A 22,445-nucleotide genomic window follows, 5' to 3' on the forward strand; every position below is an offset into this window, starting at 1 on the left:
AAATTTAACGGTTCAATTTGCTGTAATATTAGAGAGAAGGTGGAGGAAACTTGGTTAGGGCAAAGTTCCTATTCTAGAGAGAGAAGGGAAATATGCAGAATGGGAAACTGGTTTTCTGAAAAGTAAAGCCCCTCCCCTCTAAGGCTGAATCACCATAGGTTTATGGGTCTGGTTGCCCTTTTTCTAAGGCCCAATAGCCCTTAGAAATTATAGGCCCTTACAAAGAACCCATAGTCCCATTTGATTTATCAATAAAATCAATATTTAAAAGCAGATTAGACGTCCAACTACTCAATTCTAGCTTAAAGTTTAATGTTTGAAGCATATGTTTGAACTAGTATTAATAAACAATGCATAGTAATTAGTTATCTAACTGTAAGCCAATAAATATATAAATAAAACATCATTTTGTAAAAGTTACTAATATTCAAAACATAACAAACAAGTAATAACTCTAGAGAGATTTCAACAATTTTAAAAAAATTGAAATATATAATATTTGAATTCCTTGTAATTTAATTTAATTTAATTTTTTAAACAATTTATTTGAATGGAATAATTTAAATATTTTAGATTTCAAACTTTTTATTTAAATAAAGAAATTTATTTTTTATTTTAAGACACGCTTAACTCTATCGTTAAGTTTGGGTTGAGTTAGTTCAACTTTCGATTCGAAACAATTTGTCTCAACTTTTGGTCAGAGTTGATTTAGAAGATTCAATCTGGGTTAACTAAGCTCGACATTTAGTCTAGGTTAACTTGTCTTGACCTTCAACCATGATCCATTGATTTCAACCTTTAGTCCAGACCGACTTGTCTCGATCTTCAGGACAAGCCCACTCGACTAAGACTTCGACATAAGCCAACTCGATTCAACCTTTGATCCAAGTCGACTCAACTCAACATTTGGTCTGGACCAACTCAACTCGACCTTCAACTTGGACCGACTCGACTCGGCCTTTGGAATGGCCCAACTCGGCTCATCCCTTAGCTTGAGTCGACTTGATTAGTCCTTCAGCCTGGGCCAACTCCATTAGTCCTTTATCCATGGCTTACTCAGCCTAACCTTTAGCCATGACTAGCTCGACCTAACGTTTGGTTGACTCGGCTCCATCCAATATTGTTTGATCTTCAATCCATACCAACTCGACTCAAACATCGACCTGCATGCTTTCGGCTCAAACTTTTGCCCATGATCACTTTGTTCAACCTTTTGCCCAAACTGAATCGGCTCGACCTTCACCTCAAATCGACTCAACTTGACTTTTGACCCGATTGAATCATTTCTACATTAAGCCTGATTGACTTATCTTAACCTTTGGCTTGACTGATTTGGTTCAACCTTTAGTTTGTACCAAATGGATTAACTTCTGGTTTATGTCAAATCGTCTTGACCTTTTAGCTTGCACCAAATTGGCTGGACTTTTGACCTGTCTCTACTTTGTTCGAATTACAGTCCTATCAACCTGACTTGACATTCAGTCTCGACTAACTCGACTTGAGCCTTCAGCTTAGGTTGTCTTGATTCAACCTATAGTGTTAATTGACTCAACTCAACTTTCGTAAGTGAAATGATAATAAAGTAAAAATAAATGAAATTAATTTCTTATAATTTTAAAGCTATTTAAAATTCTTCTATTTTATTATTTTAAATATCTATAAAAAATTAAATTTAAATTTCTTTTATTTCAACAAGTCATTTTAATTTTAAAAAAATTAAAATTTTCAAATAAATAAATTAACTTTCTAAATTATTTCATCCAAAAATCTAATATAAAAACATCCGTGCACATATGGGTTTAGAAAAAAAAAACATATATATATATATATATATATATATATTATTTAATTAGAAACATCTTTATAGCGTAAAATATAATTGAGTAAAAGATATAACATTACATCATAATTCATCATCCATCATATTACAAATCTTTCTATTAAGTATATTTTATATTCACTGAAGTTCTTAAATATAGATTGAATTGGGACTTTTAATTCAACCACTTGTACAAAAATATGTATTAAACATATTTACCAAATATTAATATATGACATAAGACAAATTTATGCTTATTGATAGCGTAGTTCACTCAAAATTAAGGTTGCTTTTACACTTACAAATAAAAAGCTATATTTACATCTATCTCTAATATTATCATTTATATGAACTTTAAAATTAATTAATGAAGTTTGAATATCTTCTTTACTCAATAGTTGAGGCGTGGAGTACACATTACACATCTTATACAACTCAACTACCACTTAGATATTTTTATCTTTTTATCTTTTATTCATCATATTAAATGTAATCCAACACCATACCACATATAATCCAGTTATCAATACTTATATATATATATATATATATATATATATATATATATATATATATATATATATATATATATATATAAAAAAAAAAGTTGAGAGAGAAAAAACGAAGATCTCTAAAAAAAACAATAAACCTATTTATATCAAACTTTTTCTTTCTCTTTTAATGGTCAATTACTTCAACAAAACATGAGAGAAAAATATGAAAGATAATTTAAAATTTTGATGAAAAGAGATATAAAATAGAATTTCCATAATCTGAATTTTAGATAAATAATAAATTTAGAGAAATGGTTAATAAAATTAGTTTTATTGATTATAAATGTAGCTTTTCATATAAATTAAAGTTTTTTTTGCGAAAACAAGTTATCATTTAAAATAGAATAAAAATTATAAATCTCTTGCATTTATTATTATTATTTTAAGAAAAACATTAAAGCAACATTATATCTTCATATCTCAAGCCAAAAGAGTGAATTGGATTAAGCTTTTTATATGATTTTTTCAAAATTTTTATAAAATCTTTACTTTCTTGAAATTAATAAACAAAAGATAATAAATCAACAAAAGAGAAAGCATAGAGAAAGATAAATACAAACAATCTATATTGGTTCAACTATCACAAACATATATTTAGTCTTCTTTCAACAACCTGAGTTGAAGGAAATCCTCTATAATTGATTGAGTATACAGAAATACAGAGATACCCCTCTCAATGCACTACTCTCACCACTCAAAAACAATATAGCAATCCAAGAGATGAACAACCTCAATCTCTTACAGTACAAGAGCACTCACAACCCTTAACCACTTGCAAACCCGCACAGGAATACAATACACAAATTGTCTATGAAGAATCCAATTTCTAAGATGCATTTCTCTAGTGCACATCAAATCAGAACAACTTTAGCAAAATTTATTGAACGAATGATGGTAATCAACCAATGAAGCTTTGATTCTCCAAGAATGTTTCTTGACCGCACCTATAAGCAAAACTCAATGAAAATATTAGTATTTGAAAATGATAATGAATTCTTGTTGAAACAGGTCTCAAGACACACACACACACACACATATATATATATATATATATATATATATGATTTTTCAAATCTTGTTGCATTATAATCGATTAAGATATTTATATAAGTTGTTAAGCTTTTGTTTTTATTTTAACATATTAGCTTTTGTTGTTATTTTAACATATTATCCTGAACATGTAATCAATTATCTAAACACTTAAGACAATTATTGATTCATTTTACCGTTATAACAAACCATGTTATAAATGTTATGGACTAGACTGTTGGAACAATCGGTATCGTTTTGAGATAGAGTATAACGCAGCGGAATTAAACTTAGAGTAAGCGGAAAGTGTGTGTGGTCACCCTTTTAAAACAAGTTGATCCTTTTTCTCCAATCAATTTTCTTTCAGAAAATTTATCAAATAGTTGATATGCGTAAACAATAAAAAGTGTAGGGAAACAGAAAACCACACAAGTATTTTTATACTGGTTCGATTCAACAGAATCTACGTCCAGTCGTTAATCACTTTAAAGAGTGATTAACAGTTCCACTAAAAAATTATTTCACAGTTTACAATGGAAAGTGAATAAGAACTGATAAACCTTTCTTCGTCGAACGAACCGGAAGAATGACACTCAGCCAACTCGAAGAGAACCGCTCCGGCAATCGATCAACGATTCGCGAGCTTCTCCTATTCACGAAACCAGGCAGAGCACCTTGCTAACTCGAAGAGAGTCTGCTCCGACTATTGACACACGATACGCGAGTCTCTCCTATTCACGAGACCAAGCAAGGGAACTTTGAACAAGCTACTGAGAACTTCCTTTCACAAACAGTATTCTTTTAAGCTTCCAGTTCAAGAATGTTGTGTTTGAATTTCTCTGAAACCCTACATATAGCCATCTGCTTTGAATATCAAAAGTCAAGTCCCAACTGCCACGAATAATCGATTATTGTAAGTGATAATCGATTATTTAAGTCCGTTACAGGTTTTTCAAAATGTGATAATCGATTATGTGAAATGATAATCGATTATTCCTTAAGGACTTGTGATAATCGATTATTGCTTGTCCATAATCGATTATTCTAGTAGAAAATTCAAGTGATAATCGATTATTGCTTGTCCATAATCTATTATTCCAGTGAAAAATACAAGGTTTACAATTTATTTAAGATTTTCCTACTACATCCAATTTCTACAAGTTGCTTTTAAATAATTCTAATGTTTTCTTCAAATAAAACTTCTTGCAACATCATTAAAACAATTCTTCAAGATTTATCAATACTCCTTATTGGAAACATAGACTGTTGTAATAATATTACTTTATTATTGCAAAAGAATGTTACCCAAGGTTCATGAAGGGCATTCATGAGTGTAACGTTCCATTTCTTGGCAACGTTCCAATTCTTGGGGAAGTTCCATTTCTTGCCAACGGTTGTTTTTGCACCTAGCTTTATAAATAGAGCTCTTCTCCATTCCAAAATACATACACAAAAATTTAAGTTTTCTTTTCCATCTTGAACAAAAATTATTCTTAGTTTTCTTCTATCTTTTATTATTTCTAACTCCTCCTGGGTATAAACTCATACAGAGTTTCTTGCTAGTTATGAAATCCTCGAATACTTTCGAGAAGTTCCTGTTGTATCTTGGGGACTTCCGCAATACACCATGAATAAGTCCTTAAGGACAGTGAATCTACACGCCTTAGGAAATGTTGCTCGTGATTTTTTCAACTATGAAACAACATAGACTATGTAAACTGATTTAATTGATTAGAAAACTTATGTAATCGATTATTTCAGCACTTGAGCGAATTGTGTATCCAATTTCCATCCTTAACAGATTATATACCATGTATGATTGATTATTACAGAACAATTAGTTCCTGTTAAGCTTATTAAGTGATCTGGTTAAATCTAACATATTATATACTATGTTTAATCGATTATTTTAACCAGAATCGAGATTATTAATCTATTTTACACATAATTCATTCAACACTAATGAATTCACATATCAAGTACAAACATAATCAAGATAAAACAATTGTTATGTCATTTGTTGTGTAAGAAACCATAAAACCATTCTATTATTCATCATAAAAAACAAAGATAAAGAGGTAGGTTAGCTCCCCTATCAACAATATTAAATAATGTTAACAAAATCTTGTGAAATAAAATTTTAGAGTCTAGGTTCTCAATTGAATTTTTTATTGTCTCCTTGTTGTATCTTTAAAATATATTAATTTTGATATATTAATTCTTTTAATATATTTTAAAAAATTAAAATTAAGGTACATAAGTATATTTTAAAGGCACAACATATAAATAACATAAAAAAACAAACAAAGAACTTGAATATGAGTTTTTGTCGTATATTTTTCTTTTTACAGTTTGTAAAGACCTAGAAAATGATATTTTAAAAATGATAGCAGTTTAAAAATATTCAGACTTGATTATTTTATTATTAAAAGGTTTAATATAAATGAATTTGTTATAAACGAGTTTCATTATTTTAAGACATACAATCTCTCTAGAAACTAATTTTTTGGAGTTTTTTGTCTTCTCTCTAAGAGGATTCTTGCACCCTTTTCATCTGTTCGAAGATCAGAGACCGCCTATGTGATCCTTGCTGTGAGATCATCAACTCTACCTTATCAGTTTCCCAAATAGAATAAGTCAGTTTCTATTCTTTTCTCTGGTTTCATGTGTTTCAATGCATGTGGTGTTTGTCTCTATCGCATCTATGATTTGAGTATTCTTTTATGTTTTTTATTGATCAGTGATATTAATGGTGTATCTTGATCATGATTCTATTTTCTATAGGTGCAAATAAAGCTCTTTGAGCTGTAAAAACGGTATATGGTCTTCTAGAACAGTTTCGTCTTCTAAAACAGTAAGGGAAGCTAATGTTATCTTATAATTGAATTATTAAGTATGAAATTATATTTTATAGTATATGAAATTGATGCATGTTGTTGATTGTTAAAAATGATGGTTATCAAGTATTAAGTGTTTTGGAATGATGGTTATTGGTTGAATGATGTTACCTTGTTGATTTTGTTTGGAATTGATTATTCTCGTGAAGGTTGTCGTTGAGATGTTTGGTGGTGACAAATTGGTTCTAATGTTGAGAGGAAGTGGTTTAGACTGAGTTACAAGTCTTTTTCTTTAGTCAAAATGAAGGTTTTGATGGGTGAGTTCTAAGAGCAAGAGTTTGTGGGGAGGAACAATGATTAGGGATATGTTGAGAGGTCATTAGAAACTCATTGACACTATGAGTTGGTAAAAATGTGAGAGAGAAAGAGATTAAAGGTAATAGGATGATTTTGGAGAGGTTTAAATCTTATTTTAGGAGTTTTGATAGGCGAGTTTGTTAGATAATGGTTGGATGGGAAAACCAGAAGTTTAAGTTCAGTTTTTAAGTTATTTAGGACATGTTTAGATGTTGAGTTAGGCAATATCTGATGTTGAACTCGTAATGGGTTCATATGTTGATTTTTTTTTCTATCGTGTTTAGTCCATTTTGGAGGTTCTAACTAGTGAAAACCTAAAGTATAGAGGTTGTGATAAAAATGAGGTTTTACAGGTGCACTAAAACTAGAAAGCTAGTTTGTTGGCAACTGATATGACATGGGTAGTTTTGTAACGTTGAGCACCATATTCTAGTTGTTTTGGCGTTGAGGGATAGTTTTCTAGCATTGAGGGGTAGCTTTTTGGTGCTGAGTGCCATGTTCCTTTGGTGAGTTTTGAGTTTCTTTCTTTTATTTTGTTGTGAATAATAATTACATTGATGATTTAATATGTATTCGGTATATGAAATGTTTGAATGGTTTATGAATGAGGTTATGATTGAAGTAAAATGTGGTTTGAAAATAATTTCTAAGGTGAAATTTTTAATGGTGGTTATCATGTGTTGTTTGTATGAATGTTTGGAGCTAAGTATTAGTGGTTTATCCTGATATTCTAATGGTCATTCATTCTCAAGTAGAAAGGGCGAGGCATGTGGTGAGAGTAGTAGGAGGTCCTAGTCTAGGAGCTTTACCTTGGCCAAAGACTTTTGTTTATGGACTAACCTTGTGTGGTAGCTTGGGGTAGGCCAGTAGTATTACCACTACAAGTGCATGCACAACCATAATTTACATTCATAATATATCCAGATGGTCAAATTTAGGTCTATGGAATTATTAGGATGATTGTTTTACTCTGAGTGAAATATGATGTATGATGCAATATTAATATATCTTGTTGGTTTCTTTTTATTATTAGCTTACCCTTGCTTTTGTATTTTTTCTGTCTGTGTATGTTTTCTCTTTTGCAATGATCACCTTAAATGGTGTGAGCTTAGAGGGAACATCTTTCCAGTTGTTTCAGTGCGAGGTTGAGGGTAAAGCAACAACATAGATAGGCTTTTGTTCTCCGAGTGTAGAATCTCCTGCTCTAGAAATCACAAGTTTCTTGTAAGTTATTGTCTTTGTAACATTTTATTTTAGCAGTTTTATACTATTAAAATGGGATGTTACATGTATCACATTAGTTGGTTTGTATTGCTTTTTTCCTTCTCTTTTTTACATATTTGTGCTTTATTTTTAGGTTTAACTAAATTTCTTTTCTCTAATAAATTTAAATATTTTCTAAGTCATTATTAAAATTTTATGGTCTAATAAGCATTGATTTTTTTTTTTTTTTCAATAGCATTTTACTTGTTTAATCGTTTCAGGAAGTAAGTAACGTGATTGCTATATTATCCTAACATTATACTTACTTGTCTTCATGCATTAATGTGATTGTTATATTATACTAACATTATACTTGTCTTCATGCATTATTAATAGATGTAAGATTTTCTAGTTAATATAAATTAATATAGTGGTTAATATAAAGTGACTGTAAATACCTAGAAAATGGTATTATAGAAGTGGTGGTAGTTTAAAAATAATAAGACTTGATTATTTAATATTAAATGGTTTTAATATAAATAATTTGTTATAAACGAGTTTCATTATTTTAAAACACACAATATTTCTAGAAACCACTTTTCTAGAGTTCTCTAACTTCTCTCTAAGAGTTATTTTCCTGCGTTCATTTGTTTGAAGATGAAAAACAACCTAAGTGAGCACAGTAGTGAGATCTTTAAGTCTATCAGATGAGTTTCTCCAACAGAGTAAGTTAGTTTCTATTATTTTTCTTTTGCATGTCTTGTTTCCTTTTCATATGAGCCTTGGTGTTTTTTCATGTGAAGTTTGAGTCTTCTATAAGACTCTTTGTTGATCAGTGGTTCTAATGACATATTGTGATTATGTTTTCATTGTTCATAGGTGAAAAGAGCGCCCTTTGATCTATGGGAGCTATTTGGGATTCTATAAAGTCGTGCAACCGTTTAATAGGTAAAAAGAGCTAATTACTTTGATTCTATCTTATAAATAGGATGTAATTGATGTTTGTATGATGGTATGGTAGTTTATTTGTGAAATTGAATTGATTCATGAAATTTGATATGTTGGGTTGCTTGATGAAGTTGGTATGTTGAGTGAAATTTGATGTACTTTTGTGTGGAGATGATTTGTTGCTTTTATGCTTGATTCTTCAGGATTTGGAAATGTTAGATTGATTATCTTGAGTTGATTAAATGTTGTTGAACTTTGGTCTGATAATAGGTTAAAGAAAATTGTGGGCTTTTTTGTCTATAATAGGGGGTTTTGATAGGTGATTTTCTATAGGAGTTATTTTGGGGAGAAGTTTGAAGTTTAAGGTCTGTTTTTAGGCCAATGACCACTTAATTCACCAAAAATCTCATTATAAATGTGTAAAATTTGGTATGTGAGTTTTTAGAGTGTTGATTTGATCTTATGAACGTGATTCCTGACCAAAAGAGCAAAATGGTATTTAATTGTGGTCATAAACATGTTTTTGGATCAACTATAGTGTCAAGGATATCAATTTGGTCATTTGGGTGGGAATTAGGTACAACTAAATTGAAAAATCATGTTACTGTCAAAAATTGATAGAAATAATCGATTATTTCAGTAGGTATTGCATCTTTGATGATAAACTCTTTTGAATAATCAATTATCATACCTGATAATTGATTATTGCACTAAGTATGGTTGTCTTTGCCTAAAATGATCTGGAATAATTGATTATCAAGTGAAATGATCGATTATCTCAGAAGAAAATGAATATTTATGGCTTATGAACATGTTTATGTATATGTTTATGATAGATGAATATGATGGTATGCATGATGCTTTATGAAATGCAAATTTGAGTATTAATATGCATGGTAATTGTTCACCCATGATATGATGGTTATGTTGATATCTATTAATGTTTATTGGATGGTATATATGTGATTGTGAGAATTGATTATATATAATGTGAAAAGAATCTCAAGGAGAGGTTTTGTGTTTGAAACAATTGTTGTGAATGTTTGATAAGCTGGTTTTTGAAAGGGAATATCCTGATATTCTACCAATCATGCAACTCACAGAGATGAATTAGGTGGTAGAGAGAATGACAAAAAGTCTTTACCCTAGACTTTTGAGTCTTAGGAGTGAAACATTAACCTTATGAGTAAGTAGGTTGAGTTACCCTTATTTATAACTTTGTAGAGTATAAATACTATTATGGATATTTGAGTTTAGAGTCAAATGATTATATGTTTATAAGTTATAGAATGTTTCAATGTTGAACTAATATGTGATGTATTAAATTGTTTATAAATTTTTCTTTTGAATACTAATTCACTTTGTTGTTTCTTTTGTTGTTTTTGGTGTATTGTTTGTTTCTTCTGCGATGATCACTTTATTGGTAGAAACGGATGATGGATAGGTGTTGAAATATTTCTAATGAAGGACGATAATGTTGCTTTTTAATTGTCTAGTGATTAAGTTTTGTCTTTATAAATATAATTATTTTTATGGTTATTTTATTTTAGATAACTATATTAGTATAATATTTATAAGTGGTAATAAATATGTTTTGTTTTATCAATTTTATAACCTCTTATTTTATTAGTGGTAAGTTGGTAAAATTGAAATGTTATAATGACTAATTGATTTTTATTGTTTTGATTTTGGATAGAAAAAATTATTATGATTTATAATGACTTTTATTTTATCATTTTAAAGAGTTAAGAGATTATTGTTCACACAGTTGTTTACGTAAGTGACGACTATAACTCTTTATTTTAAACATGTTTTTAATAAAAATAATAAAATAAAGACAAGTAATTAATATGACATGATAATATAGCAATCACGTTGCCTAATTAACAAAAAATTTAAATAATAGAATTTAATCAAAAATATAAAAAAATTAAATATTTAATATACTAAAAACATTAATAAACACAAATTTATAAAAGGACTTAAAACTTAATTATAAATATATCACAACAATAACAAGTTTTATTAGAATTTATATATATATATATATATTTAAATGTTAAGTATCATTTTCTTGAGTTTTTAGTGGTTTATCGTCATCATATTATATATTTTTTAATATTATTAAATTATCATTATATATAATTTTAATAAAATTCATTTAATATCGTTGAATATTGAAAATATTTTAAAAAATTCAATATGAAAAAAATAATTTTGAAAATATTGATTATTATTTTATATTGTTCATTTTTTAATGTGAAATTTTGTTCCAGTTTTATTTTTAACAATTGTTTTGAAAGTGAAAAAAAAATATTTAAATTATTTTAAATCTCAAATATTAAGGATTATTAGACATTATGAAAAAAATTATAATTATAAAATAAATATAATTTTAGTTTTCATTTAATCAAGGTTTTGCACTTCTTTTTCTTCATTTTTCTTTTCTTTCAGTCCATTCTTCTTCCACTCGTGTTAACCTGTTTCTTCATTGGACAAAACAAGAAAGGTACGGTAATTATAATAATTAAATTTAACAATAGTAATAATACTTATTATTATTATATAATTTTTAATACTTATATTATCTAATACTTATGTTGAAAAAAATAACTCCCTTGACCGTACTTCACCGATGATAAAATATCTTCTAAATTAACAAACCTTTTATCCTTACTTGATAAAAAAATCTAATAATAAAAATATACAATATGAAAAATGATTTTCATGGTAAAAATAAAGATGGGACTGTATCTTCCATATAACCCAAACACCTTATTTTATTTTATTTTTCTTATTTTTCAAACTTATTCCTTTTTTTTCTTTTGTAATATAAAGATAGATATAAATTATTCTTTTAATGTATTCGGAGGTCTCTATTTATGGGGTTCGTATCAATTGGGTTCTCATATTTTGAAAGTGTTCAATTGGGTCTTTATTTTGGTAAAATTGACTCAATAAAGTCCCTGTCGTTAAATTTTGTGGATGGCGTTAACTTTCTTGCAATGACTGTGCAATTTTAAATGACGTGGCACAGTCTGACTTGTTGACTAGGCCACCATCTCCTCCCAAACCCTCCTTTCCATCGATCTCCGCTCCTCCTACCATGGGAAATTGTTGCAGATCCCCAACCGTCATGGCCCGTGAGGACGTCAAATCAAACTTTTCCAACGTAGACCACCATGGCAAACACGATTCCACGATTAAGATTGTCAAACAAAAGGCGTCACCGATGACGGTCCATGTTGTTCACCTTGTCATGGAGCTCTACGAGGAGGGTGAGCTCTTCAAAGTTATAGTTGTGGAAGCCAAAAGGGTCTGCTAGAATCCCATTCTTCCATACATCTTCCAGGTAGTATCATCTAAAATCAATGAATTTTAAGGAAAAATTATTGATTTTTACAGTAACGAGATTCAAGGTATACTTGTTTGAACCCAAAAACATACTTTTTGAAATTAGGCAAAACCCAAAATAAAAATCTAAACTTTTGATTGTCAACGTTGTCGCTGGAAGACCCCCGTCACCACTGCTTTAGCTCCACCTAGAACGTTGTTGAGTCGCTAGTTGTGGGAAATGCGAGTTGTTGTACTGTGTTGTGTGCTTCGAGAAAGACGAAGATGTGCGGAGAAAGAAAACAAAGAAAACTCAAAACTAGACTAGAGGAAGCTATGTTGCTGTTGCGTGCCTTCGAAAATGCATACACCCAAAATTAGGGTTTGGATAATTATTGCCAGAGGGTCAGCCTGCTCAATCATGAGAAAGCACAAGGGAATCCAATGTTTGAGCTAATTTATCAACACGCGCTAAAGTCCTTGGTGAACCATAACTTGGTCGTGGAGCTGCTTCTATGCAGTAAGTTCCTTCCAATGGGTATTCTCAGTCATGGGAAGGAAATGAAACCACCAAATGATATAATTATGGCGCAATTTAAAGAGATGTAACAAAAGGGAAGAAATTTCTTCGTGGATTGGTGAGTCTTCGATAACGTTCCTCCGTCTCCTTCCATGGCAGCGACGAAGATGGTAATGGCGATAACGTTTCTCGTAGAGGATGCTCTTAATCCAGCACAGGTTTAATCAAATAAAAATAAATTCACGTAATGACATCTTAGTGTGCCACGTGTTTATTCAATGCAGAGTCAGTATGCTACATTGCAAGAAAGTTAACGCCGTTCACATAATTTAATAGCAGGGGTTTTATTGAGTCAATTTTATTAAAATAGAGATTCAATTGAGTACTTTCAAAATACTAAGACCCAATTGATATGAATCTGCATAAATAGGAAACTTCAAATACATTAAACCTAAATCATATTATTACAAGTTGTTAGATTTAACAAAACTAAATAAACTAAACAAAAAGAGAAATTCCTTCATCATTCAGTTTGTTCTCACAAAAAAGGAAAAATCTGTGTTAAAGTAACATTAGTTGAGTCATCATTTACATTTAACCATTAAAAGGAAACAAATTTTATTTTCTTATAAAAAAAAGCTATTTCCAAGCATTATAGAGAAAAAAATATATTGTGATTATAAAATATATGTAAATATAATAAATGGTAATTTTTTTAAAGTAATAAATAGTGAAGTTATTAAGCTATTTGTTTGTCTTTCAATAATTAAAATTTTCAGTATTCCTTTAAATGCGTCAAATTAGTCAAAACTTAATTTTATAAAAAAAATAAATCCCAACACTTTAAATCGGTCAAATTCATCCATCAAAAACAATAAATCTTTTTTTTCTTAGATGAGCATTAAATATAAAATTTAATTTAATTAAAAATACGTGTAGAACTTTACAAATTTGGACAAGGCAAAACTTGGTATGTCAATATTAATCTTTATTTTGCAATACTAATCGAGAAACAAAATAAGAAATTAATTAATTGCTTTTTGTGAATATTAAATGAATGAAAATATTGATATTTAAAAGTGAAATTAATACAATAATTCCAATAAATGATATATAAGAACAATAAAAGCTTAGGAAGAAGTAAACACAAAAATTGTCTAATTTGTTTACTCTGGTAATAAATTGGAGCAAAAAAATATTATGGTGAAAATAAATTTAGCATTATTTATATTGCATTAATGATAAAAAGCCTACAAGGTAACATATACACTGTGTTTCTGATAACTATGTACTTATAAATATTGAGTAGTTGAACTTCCATTGTGTCAGATTGAAACATTCTTCTACCTCAAAATCTGACCCCTTTTTTTTTTGTAGTTTTTAAGGAAGATCAAGTTTAGTGTTTTCAAAGGCTATGGAGCATGGATCTTCCTTCTTTCACATTGATCAACATGTCAAATCAACTTCTGGTAATTTCTCAACACAACTTCTTATCACAATTTATTTATTTATTATTATTATTTTAATCTATGTTTTCAACCTTACGATGAGATACCATTCTAATATTCTCTTTTTTCCATCAAAATTCATATATTTCTACTATTGATGTGCATGGTTTTTGTATACCAAGGGATTGGGTGGTTGAATTTAAGGAAATAATGATATAATTCCTTCTTCTTCTTTTTTTCTAATTATATCTATTTTCATGTTCATTAAATGCATGTATTTACATATTTTCAGTTTATGTAAAAGTTTAAGTCCATGATCATTAAAATTTTATTGTTTTGGTTTGTGTGCACTTCATATTTTATGAAATGTTATTTAGAAAATAATAGTAATGGTTTATTCTTGAGATATTGTATTTGTTGATTTAAACTAAACTGGTTTATTCTTTTGATTATCTAAAACACAAAAATAGAACTTGTTGAAATACATTTTAAAAAAAACCGAGTTCATTCACGTTAAAAATAATGGTTATTGAGATATATCTTTTCAATCTTAGTTGTTTAAATAAAAACAACTATAATAATAAAGAGGTTTTTCGATTTTAAATTTTTCTTTTTTAATTTTATGCGTTTGATAAAAAGAATTGATATATATATAATTATTTGTGATTGTGAGGAATGTAATAGATGTGAGAAAGGAAATGGTTGACGAGATTTTGAGTAATAGAATTCTAGTATTTTTATAAAATATCATGTAATTATTTGACAGCTTTTAAATATACTTCTGACAAGTGTTTGACATTCACAGGATTCAAATAAATATTAGATATTTATTCAATTTTATTTGAATATGTTTAAAAAAATAAACAAACTTTTATTTTTTACTAAACATTTTCCTAACATTGTTATCCTAATAAAGCGAGAAGAAATTAAAAATAAAATAACTTATACTATAAACTTACGCTTTTAATAATTTTTATGATGCTTATTTTCGTAAGACATAATTAACCAATTATTTTAAATATTATATATATATGTTTTAAATATTTGAGGTTATTACGAAAATTTAAGAGTGTGATCATTAATATGTTATATATGATTTAATGGTTAAATTTGTAAAAAATATTTACGAAAATAAACCTTTTGTTCTTGAAGTAACTTATGTTAATATGTGCTCTATATTTTGTTTATTTTTAAAGAGTATATTCTAACATTGTATAATTTCGGATTATCTGAAACACATAAAAAATATAATTTATTAAAATGTCTTTATTTTTTAAAGAAAACAAATGAGTGTAAATTAAAAATAATAGTTATGGAGATTTTTCTTTGATGTTTTCAAATAAAAACAAATGTGTAATAAGGAAGTTTTCCATTTTTTTTTAATCTTTGATGTTTAATAAAAAAAAATATTATATGTAATTATTTGTGATTGTGAGGAATGGAAGATTAGACCCGAAAGAGGAAAATTGCTGATAATATCATGTTATTATTATTATTATTATTATTATTTTATATATATATATATATATATATATATATATATATACACGTAAAGGAGTGCTAAAGTTGACAATATTGAAATATTGTAGAATTTTGTTACACTTTTTTTAACATCTTTTGACACATGTTTCATATTTTTATATACTCATATTATTTTAATTATATTTTGTTATTGTAGAATAGTGTATTGTTTTGTTCAACATTTTAAAAGACCTTTTTGACACATGTTTGATAGTTTTAGATATTCGTATTATTACTATTATTATTATTATTATTATTATTATTATTATTATTATTATTATTATTATTATTAGGTTTAATGTCTCAATAGTCTCTATTTTCGTCCAGAATTTCAAATAGGTCATTTTCTTTTTCGACGTCTCAATTGAGTTTTTATTTTTGTAAAATTGAATCAAATAAGATGTTTCCGTCAAAATGAGATGATGACGTTAAGAAGGATATGCTCACAGTGTAGTTTTTTAATTACGTGGCATTAAAAAACGTGACTGAATTGTATTTTTTTAATTTTTGAATTAAAAAACGAAATATACAGAATATACTTCATTTTTTAATTCGAAAATTAAAAAGATACAATTCAGTTACATTTTCAATGCCATGTAATAAAAAAACTACACGGTCAAGATACCCTTCAATTTGACGGAAAGGTCCTATTTGATTCAATTTTAAGAAAATAAGGACTTAATTAAGACACCGAAAAAAAAAAAGACCTATTTAAAATTCTGGACGAAAATAGGGATTTATTGAAACATTAAACTTTATTATTATTATTATTATAATAAAAGAGTGTATTGTTTTGTTGGACACCCTTTCAACACGTTTTTCTATACTTGTTTAATATTTTTATTATGGAATAGTGTGTAATGTTTGATACTTTTTTAATACAAGTTTAATATAGTTTAACATTCTTAAGCATTGTCATTATATATATTAATTAGGCTTATCTAAAATAATTTGAACATGAGTAAAGAAAGGAGGTTTAATTGTTATAAATATTGTTACATTGTATAAATAAAAAGAAACTTAAACAAAAAAACAACTAATTTTATAAATATTGTTAGACATTAAAAAAACAACACTTATTAAACAGTTGTTTAATAAATTATATTATTTAATGTACATTGTAACATTGTAGTTTTTGGTTTGCAGCTCCAAAATGCAATGATGAATGTAATTGAAGTTTTGAATGATGTAATTTTGTTTTTTTATTGGTTGAGGTTTAACAATGGCTATGCAGCAAGAAAACAACTATGCCAATACAGAAACTGCAGGAGATGGAGTTGAAATCCCTAATTTGATTGGGAGAGATAAGAGCAAGATGCCAATTACAAATGTGACAAAAATCATGAGAAAATTTCTTCCAAACACTGCAAAGGTATCTGATGGAGCCAAAGAGATGATTCAACTAAGTGCTACAAATTACATAACCCATGTAACAAGAAAAGCAAAAGAGAAGTGCCAGAGTGAGTACAGAAAGATTATGAATGCAGATGACTTGCTATGGGCCATTCAAAATGTGGGCTTTGATGAATACATTGGGCCTCTCAGTACTTTTCTCCAACGTTGTCGTCACTTTGAAGGAGGTATTACTAATGGGCCTGACCTTAACCCTGTGGAAATGCCCCACCCTCCTGTACCACCTCCACCACCACCTCCGCCACCACTGCCCCCATCACCGCCGCCGGTGGTTTGTTCATCTGGGTTAGACTTTTCCATGCAGCAAAACACAATGTTTGACCCAAATGGTGTGAGTGGGTACCTAGATGGTGTTGGTTGCTCAAACAATGCTTTTATCAACTTTGATCCTTTTTCTCTCTTCCAACAGGATCAGCTCTGAGATGAAAATCATCAAAACAAAGAATAAGTAGTTTCTTTAAAATCATTCTCGTTGTTCAATTAGGGATATAAATAACTATGAATGTTTATTATGAGAAAACTAAAGTTTCAAGCTTTATTTCTTGAATCTTCTCAAGTTGAAGGTGACATATACATTATAGGCCCATTTTGGATCAAATGAGTATATATATTTCAGCTGCATTTAGTTTTGTTTACTTTAATGATGATGAATCTCAAATTTATAACGGCTATGTATGAAGTAGCTTGCATTAATAATATGGTTTGTTTTGAATTGTACTTTGATGGCTACTCACATGGGCTTCAAATTTCAATGATTTCACCTAGGAAAGTGTTGGATTTTGCTCCTGTCACTTCACACATTTATAAGATTTTCAATCCCTCCTTTGACCACCACCTGTTTGTTGAGATGTAAACCCCAAAGTCTCATTTTTCATCAATCTCATTCATACCATGCTTAATGCTTTGTTATCCTGGGAGATGATTTGAATGGATATGAGAGTAATTTTTTTATTTTTTTAGTGGATTTGTGAGTAATTGAGAATAGATTTAGAAGTAAAGTTTGTGAGAATTAGTGTAGAATTTGATTGATGTGATAGATTTAAAAAATTAATTTAATTAGTAGAAATTAAAGATTATCAAAATATCCCTAGTCATTAAAGTAATATAAAATGTTATTTGTTAATGTTATATTTAATCGTAAAAAAAGTAAAAAATTAAAATTAATTATTAAAATTAGTTTTAAAAATGTAAAAAGATTATAATTTAGTAAATTAAAATTATAATGGATAGAAATTTTAGTAAAAGATTAAAAAATATTTACTGGTAAAAAAATATTTGTAGTAAAAAAAAATAAAAACTAATAAAAAAATTGAAATAATATTTTATTTAAATAAAATGTAATATTTTTGTTAGAAATATAATTTATGATAATTATTTATGCTTATTTTTATTACAATGACAAAACCAAAACTAAATTCGAATTATGTATTATATAAAATTATAATTATTAAAATTATAAAAGGTTAAAAATGACATTTGATTTAAATCAGTTCAAATATTTTTTTATCAGCGATGATTCAAAACTTGCAAATCATTTTAAATCATCGTTTCCTATTATTTGCAAATCCTACGAAACGAACATCATTTAAACTATAAATCCATCCTTGCTAATTCCTTTGAACAGAAAATTCCCTTAAAGCGAACAAGACTATATAATAATATCTTCTGCAATTATTTGATTATGATAATGATATACATTTAAGATCCTACTTTTTAAGAAAAAATTCAAAGGCTTATTTAATGTTTTCATTTCAAAAACTTATTTATCAATAATGAATCATTTAATGAATTTTCCTAACTAACACTCCTCATCTCGATGCCTTTTTTTGTTCAAACCTTATCCCAAACTTTTCATAATCCAAAATCTATATCAGTCTTTTGTGACATATATTCAAATTTGGTAATTTAAGTAAATTAATATTAAATAATCCAAAAACATGATCACATGAACACATAACTTTTAGTTGTTGTTTTCCACTTTCCCACTTTGCAAATTTGCACAACCGTTATGTTCCCACATTCCCACCATTCCTTATTTAAATCCCATCATCACTTTCTCACTTTCTTCATTTTCACACATTCATCTTCAACCTTACAACACCATCATCACCATGTTCTTAAGAACAACCACAAACATCTTCATCTTCTTCATCTTCTTCTTTACAACAACAGCAACATCAACCCTTTCTCAGAACAACACAAACTTCTCCTTTTCCTTTCCCTCCTTCACCCTCCGCAACATAACCCTCCTTGGCGACTCCTTCCTTCGCAACGGCCTCGTCGGCCTCACCCTCTCCACCACTGTCCCCGCCTCTTCCTCCGGCACCCTCTTCTTCAACCACCCCATCACCACCACCCCTTCTCTCTCTCTCTCCACCAACTTCACCTTCTCCATCACCAACACCACCACCTCCGCCACCCCCTCCTCCACCTTCTCCTTCTTCCTCAACTCCTCCCACACCCTCCTCTCCCTCAATTTCCACCCCAACCAAAACCATCTCACCCTCGACCTCAACGTCTCCTCAAACTCCTCTATTTCCAACTCCACTTCGGTTGATCTCAGCACCGACACTCCGATCACTTCTTGGGTTGATTATCACCACGCCGACAAGAAAAAGCTTCAAGTTTTCTTGAACTACTCATCACCAGCCACTTCCAAGCCTCAAAACCCTGTCTTGAGCGTTGACCTTGACCTTTACCGGTACTTTAAGGACAGTCTCTACTTGGGGTTTTCTGGTTCCACCCAAGGAAGCACTGAGCTTATCCAAGTCATGAGTTGGAGTTTGGAGTTTGAGTCAAACTCGCACCTTCTGATCAATGGTTCTAGCAGCCCTTCGAGTGTTGCTGTCGAGGGCATTCCTGTTTCTTCTAATTCCACTCAGGGTAGTAAGAATCGTGGTAAGAGATTCTTGTTCGGTCTTTGTGTTGCCATTGCTGGTCCTGCTTTTTTCTGCTTGGTGCTTGTGGTTTTGGGGTATGTTTCTTTTCTGAAGTGGCGTGGTTTGAGGAAGAAGAAATGTTTTGGAACAGTGGGATGTTGTCCTAAAGAGTTTGGTTACAAGGAGGTAAAGTTGGCCACTAAGGGGTTTCATGCCTCAAGGGTAATTGGGAATGGGTCTTTTGGGACAGTGTACAAGGCTTTGTTTGAGTCTTCTGGGACAATAGCTGCAATCAAAAGGTCAAGACAGTACGATGGAAAAACTGAGTTTTTGGCAGAATTATCAATTATAGCTAGTTTGAGGCACAAGAATTTGGTTCAACTCCTAGGTTGGTGTGTTGAGAAGGGTGAGTTGTTGCTTGTGTATGAGTATATGCCAAATGGAAGCTTGGACAAGGTGCTTTACCAAGAATGTGAAGGTGGGAGTCCTAACCATGTGTTGAGTTGGGTTCATAGGATTAACATTGCTGTTGGGTTGGCTTCAGTTTTGAGTTATCTGCATCAGGAGTGTGAGCAGAGGGTGATTCACAGGGACATCAAAACAGGGAACATATTGCTAGATGGAAGCATGAATCCAAGATTGGGTGATTTTGGGTTGGCCAAGCTTATGGACCATGACAAGAGTCCTGTTTCAACACTAACTGCTGGAACAATGGGGTATCTTGCTCCTGAGTATCTTCAATGTGGAATGGCAACTGAGAAGACTGATGTGTTTAGCTATGGAGTGGTGGTGCTTGAGGTGGCTTGTGGGAGGAGGCCAATTGAGAGGGAGGGACAAAAGATGGTGAATTTGGTGGATTGGGTTTGGGGGTTGCACTCTCAAGGGAGGATCATTGAAGCTGCTGACAGAAGGCTAAATGGGGAGTTTAAGGAAGGAGAAATGAAGAAGCTTTTGCTCTTGGGGTTGAGTTGTGCTAACCCTGATAGTGCTCAGAGGCCTTCCATGAGAAGAGTGTTGCAGATTCTCAACAATGAAGGAGGAGTGTCTCTTGTGGTGCCTAAAGAAAAACCAACACTTACTTTTTCTTCTGGCTTGCCTTTGAGTCTTGAAGACATTGTTTCTGATGCTGAGGAAGAGTTGAACTCTGGCCAGGTTGTCTGTGAGATTAAAATTGATTGAAGATGCTGAATTTCTTGTTGTTAGTATTTATATTTTTATCATTCATTTGATTCTTTATTTCTTTATGAACACTTTTTACCAATGACATTTGTATTTGTGATTGTAATCTTACATATATAGAGAAATTCAGGGTTCATTGATTGGAGTTCAAGCTATTACATTGAACTTCATGGTGACAATAATGTATTAAGACAGAGCAAGTGTGTTATATATACCGAAATCAACTTTGTTTCTGGTCATATATTAGTATCTCTCAAGCTTGCACTCTGAACAATTGGATTGTCCACTTTCTCTCTTCAATCTTGAATGGTGTTGCAACTTTGGAGTGAAACATGTTTAATGTGCACACAGAAATCTGTTCATTAAACAAAACATTTGTCATTCCTATGTTTTAGCTTCTGAATCTGACACCAAAGCAGCAGCATGTGTTGGTCAGTGTTACTTGAATCTAGGCATTAAGTGCAGAAGTCTGAACAACTTTTTGAAGTAATAAATGACTTTTGTGACTTTGATGTAGTAAAAAATGGCTATTTGAATGGTTCTATCATCATATATACATTTGTTATTGAAGATTATCTTAAGTTCACAAGGTATATCTTTGTACATTAGGAACATTTGATAACTGACTGATTCAATCATAAGTTAATTTGCATAATTGGCAGCATTGACTGGACCCATATGGGATTGACTTATGCAACGGCTACTTGAGGCAAACTCTGAAACTTATCATCATCACCATTGACCATACAAAAAAATTAGCTGTCTAAAGAAAGAAACCTCCTAAAAAAACCATTAATTTGGTTTGTATATGGTGGTTAGATATTAATCCCCACAAAAAACTATAAAATACAGATCAATTCATTTTAATGTAATTAGATATTAATTTCAGCTAACAATCAATAGACTGAAATAACTTTATAAAAATTAATCATTGTAATGTGTTTTAAGGTGCAACTCTAATGTATAAACAAGGTTAAATTTTATGGTAAATTTTAATATTGTCTATATAATGAAGAAATTGTAAGCATTGCTTTCATAAATCAAACGTGTGAGATGGAGAAAAAAAGCACAGCATGTGACAATAACAGCAAATAATGTTAAAAGTCACAAATGAATCCTTGCAACGGTCACTAAACAAGGCATGTAAATGGAATTATTGGTAGTGATGGACCCCATCACATGACCTTTGTTGTGGTAACCAAGCTTTTTCGATCACATATTATATAAATATAATGTGCCAGATGTGCCAGCTATATTAATAAAGCCTAGAGATATTTTTTTATTAAATTTTTTAATTATATAATGATATATTAATGTTTATTAGTGTTAATATTATTTATGTTAAACTTATACAAAAAATTTAACTATAGATTTATATAATTTACTCAGAGTTGTAGTTCAAACC

At 29.9% G+C, this 22,445-nt stretch overlaps 2 protein-coding genes across 2 annotated transcripts; both read left to right on the forward strand.

Moving 5' to 3' along the window:
* Nucleotides 1–13,999: 13,999 nt before the first annotated feature.
* On the forward strand, nt 14,000–17,403 carry LOC106779616 (nuclear transcription factor Y subunit B-9-like). Its single transcript, XM_014667764.2, has 2 exons — nt 14,000–14,069; nt 16,784–17,403. Exons 1-2 carry the CDS (start codon nt 14,015–14,017, stop codon nt 17,401–17,403), a joined length of 675 nt encoding a protein of 224 aa, XP_014523250.2. The 5' UTR covers nt 14,000–14,014.
* A 1,378-nt stretch (nt 17,404–18,781) lies between these two features.
* On the forward strand, nt 18,782–21,305 carry LOC106779617 (probable L-type lectin-domain containing receptor kinase S.7). Its single transcript, XM_014667765.2, has one exon. The coding sequence runs from the start codon at nt 19,094–19,096 to the stop codon at nt 21,038–21,040; it is 1,947 nt and encodes a 648-aa protein (XP_014523251.1). The 5' UTR covers nt 18,782–19,093; the 3' UTR covers nt 21,041–21,305.
* Nucleotides 21,306–22,445: the final 1,140 nt, after the last annotated feature.

This window comes from Vigna radiata, unplaced genomic scaffold (assembly GCF_000741045.1).
Source record: "Vigna radiata var. radiata cultivar VC1973A unplaced genomic scaffold, Vradiata_ver6 scaffold_361, whole genome shotgun sequence".
In the NCBI taxonomy this organism is placed as follows: Eukaryota; Viridiplantae; Streptophyta; class Magnoliopsida; order Fabales; family Fabaceae; genus Vigna; species Vigna radiata.

What these genes read in the sequence shown, in the direction of transcription:
- LOC106779617 (XM_014667765.2), top strand. Translation starts at nt 19,094, where the DNA reads ATGTTCTTAAGAACAACCACAAACATCTTCATCTTCTTCATCTTCTTC.
- LOC106779616 (XM_014667764.2), top strand. Translation starts at nt 14,015, where the DNA reads ATGGAGCATGGATCTTCCTTCTTTCACATTGATCAACATGTCAAATCA. An exon ending in ACATGTCAAATCAACTTCTG is followed by an intron (nt 14,070 to 16,783) that starts GTAATTTCTCAA and finishes TTATTGGTTGAG; the next exon opens with GTTTAACAATGGCTATGCAG.